General features: G+C 42.5%; 1 protein-coding gene across 1 annotated transcript; it reads right to left on the reverse strand.

Annotated features, from left to right (window-relative positions):
• Positions 1–826: 826 nt before the first annotated feature.
• On the reverse strand, positions 827–1,195 carry LOC106455907 (histone H4). The gene has a single exon (XM_013913182.1). It carries the CDS (start codon positions 1,184–1,186, stop codon positions 875–877), a length of 312 nt encoding a protein of 103 aa, XP_013768636.1. The 5' UTR covers positions 1,187–1,195; the 3' UTR covers positions 827–874.
• Between the last annotated feature and the right edge of the window lie 192 nt (positions 1,196–1,387).

The raw sequence follows: 1,387 nt of genomic DNA on the forward strand, positions 1-1,387 counted from the left end.
AACGTAGACAACCTGACAAAACTTCTTGATTGCGATGTGGGTCGTTTCATCACAGATCATTTACAGTTGCCTTTGATACTTTGTTTGCAGTTTAAACAGACATGCTGCATTTCAAGTCCATAAAATCTGGGTACTAAAACACTTTGATAGTGTTCCTTGTATGAAGGTTATGTCAGGATTGTAGGCTGAGTAAGCCTGTGGAGAAAGAAAGATCACACATCAGAATTGTTACATTGATATGATTGGTGAAAATGATATTTCAGGCAGACATCAGGAAGAAGTTTCAAAAGCTTCTTAGAGCTTCATCCACTCATGTCCACCCTGTACTAGACCAAAGGTGGGTTGGTTATCTTTAAAAAAAGAAAAAGAAAAGAAAAAACCTTACTAAATAAGCACTTCTGCTTTAAGCGAATTTCTGGCAAGAAGACATTTACAAATAAACCAAAAATAAAAAATACAAATAAAAAAATAGTGAAATCTATCATTTGGTCTATGAGTGTTCACACTCCTGCTATAGGTGAGTTTTAATAAACAGTGGTATTGAATAGGTCTAACTTCTGAAGTTCAGTTTGTGGTTATGTCAGTTATTGTAATTTTGTGAAGAAAAGCACACATTAGAAACACCTTAATCTTATAGCCTATAGAAAGAGTAAGTCATTGTAATATGTTGGGAATGTCAGTCGGTAATAGTTTGTGAAGTTACAACATACTATTGCTTCAGAAGTCAGTGGGTGATCCTGGCAGGTAGTTCACTAATATTTTCAGGACTTCCTTCCAAACTATGACAAAAACAACAAGATTGTAGAACAAAGCTCTTAAAGTGAAGTGTGTGGCTCTTAAAAGAGCCGTTGTGTTGTGGAGTCGAGCTGTGGATTTAACCTCCGAAACCATACAGAGTGCGACCCTGCCTCTTCAGAGCGTACACCACGTCCATGGCGGTCACAGTCTTCCTCTTCGCGTGCTCAGTGTAGGTAACAGCGTCACGGATCACGTTCTCGAGGAACACCTTGAGCACACCACGGGTCTCCTCGTAGATTAGACCGGAAATACGCTTCACACCGCCACGGCGGGCCAGACGGCGGATAGCGGGCTTGGTGATACCTTGGATGTTATCACGAAGAACTTTCCGGTGACGCTTCGCGCCTCCTTTTCCGAGTCCTTTTCCTCCTTTGCCGCGTCCACTCATTTTCTCGAAGCCGTGTAGAAACACTACTGGAGAACGAGCAGACAGCCCCGTGATTTAAAGGCGACTTGCGGACGTAATTGAGAACAGCAGGCCCGGCCCTAACCAATCTGGCGCCCTAGGCAAGATTTTAGGTGGCGCCCCCTACATCGGCAGTGTAGTGTATGTACTCACAAGAAACCGAATAGCTTTGTCTTTGACCTT

Source organism: Pundamilia nyererei, unplaced genomic scaffold (assembly GCF_000239375.1).
Source record: "Pundamilia nyererei isolate P.nyererei 1_Seehausen unplaced genomic scaffold, PunNye1.0 scaffold00119, whole genome shotgun sequence".
NCBI lineage: Eukaryota > Metazoa > Chordata > Actinopteri > Cichliformes > Cichlidae > Pundamilia > Pundamilia nyererei.

Coding starts and splice junctions, on each gene's coding strand:
- LOC106455907 (XM_013913182.1), bottom strand. CDS start 1,186: ATGAGTGGACGCGGCAAAGGAGGAAAAGGACTCGGAAAAGGAGGCGCG.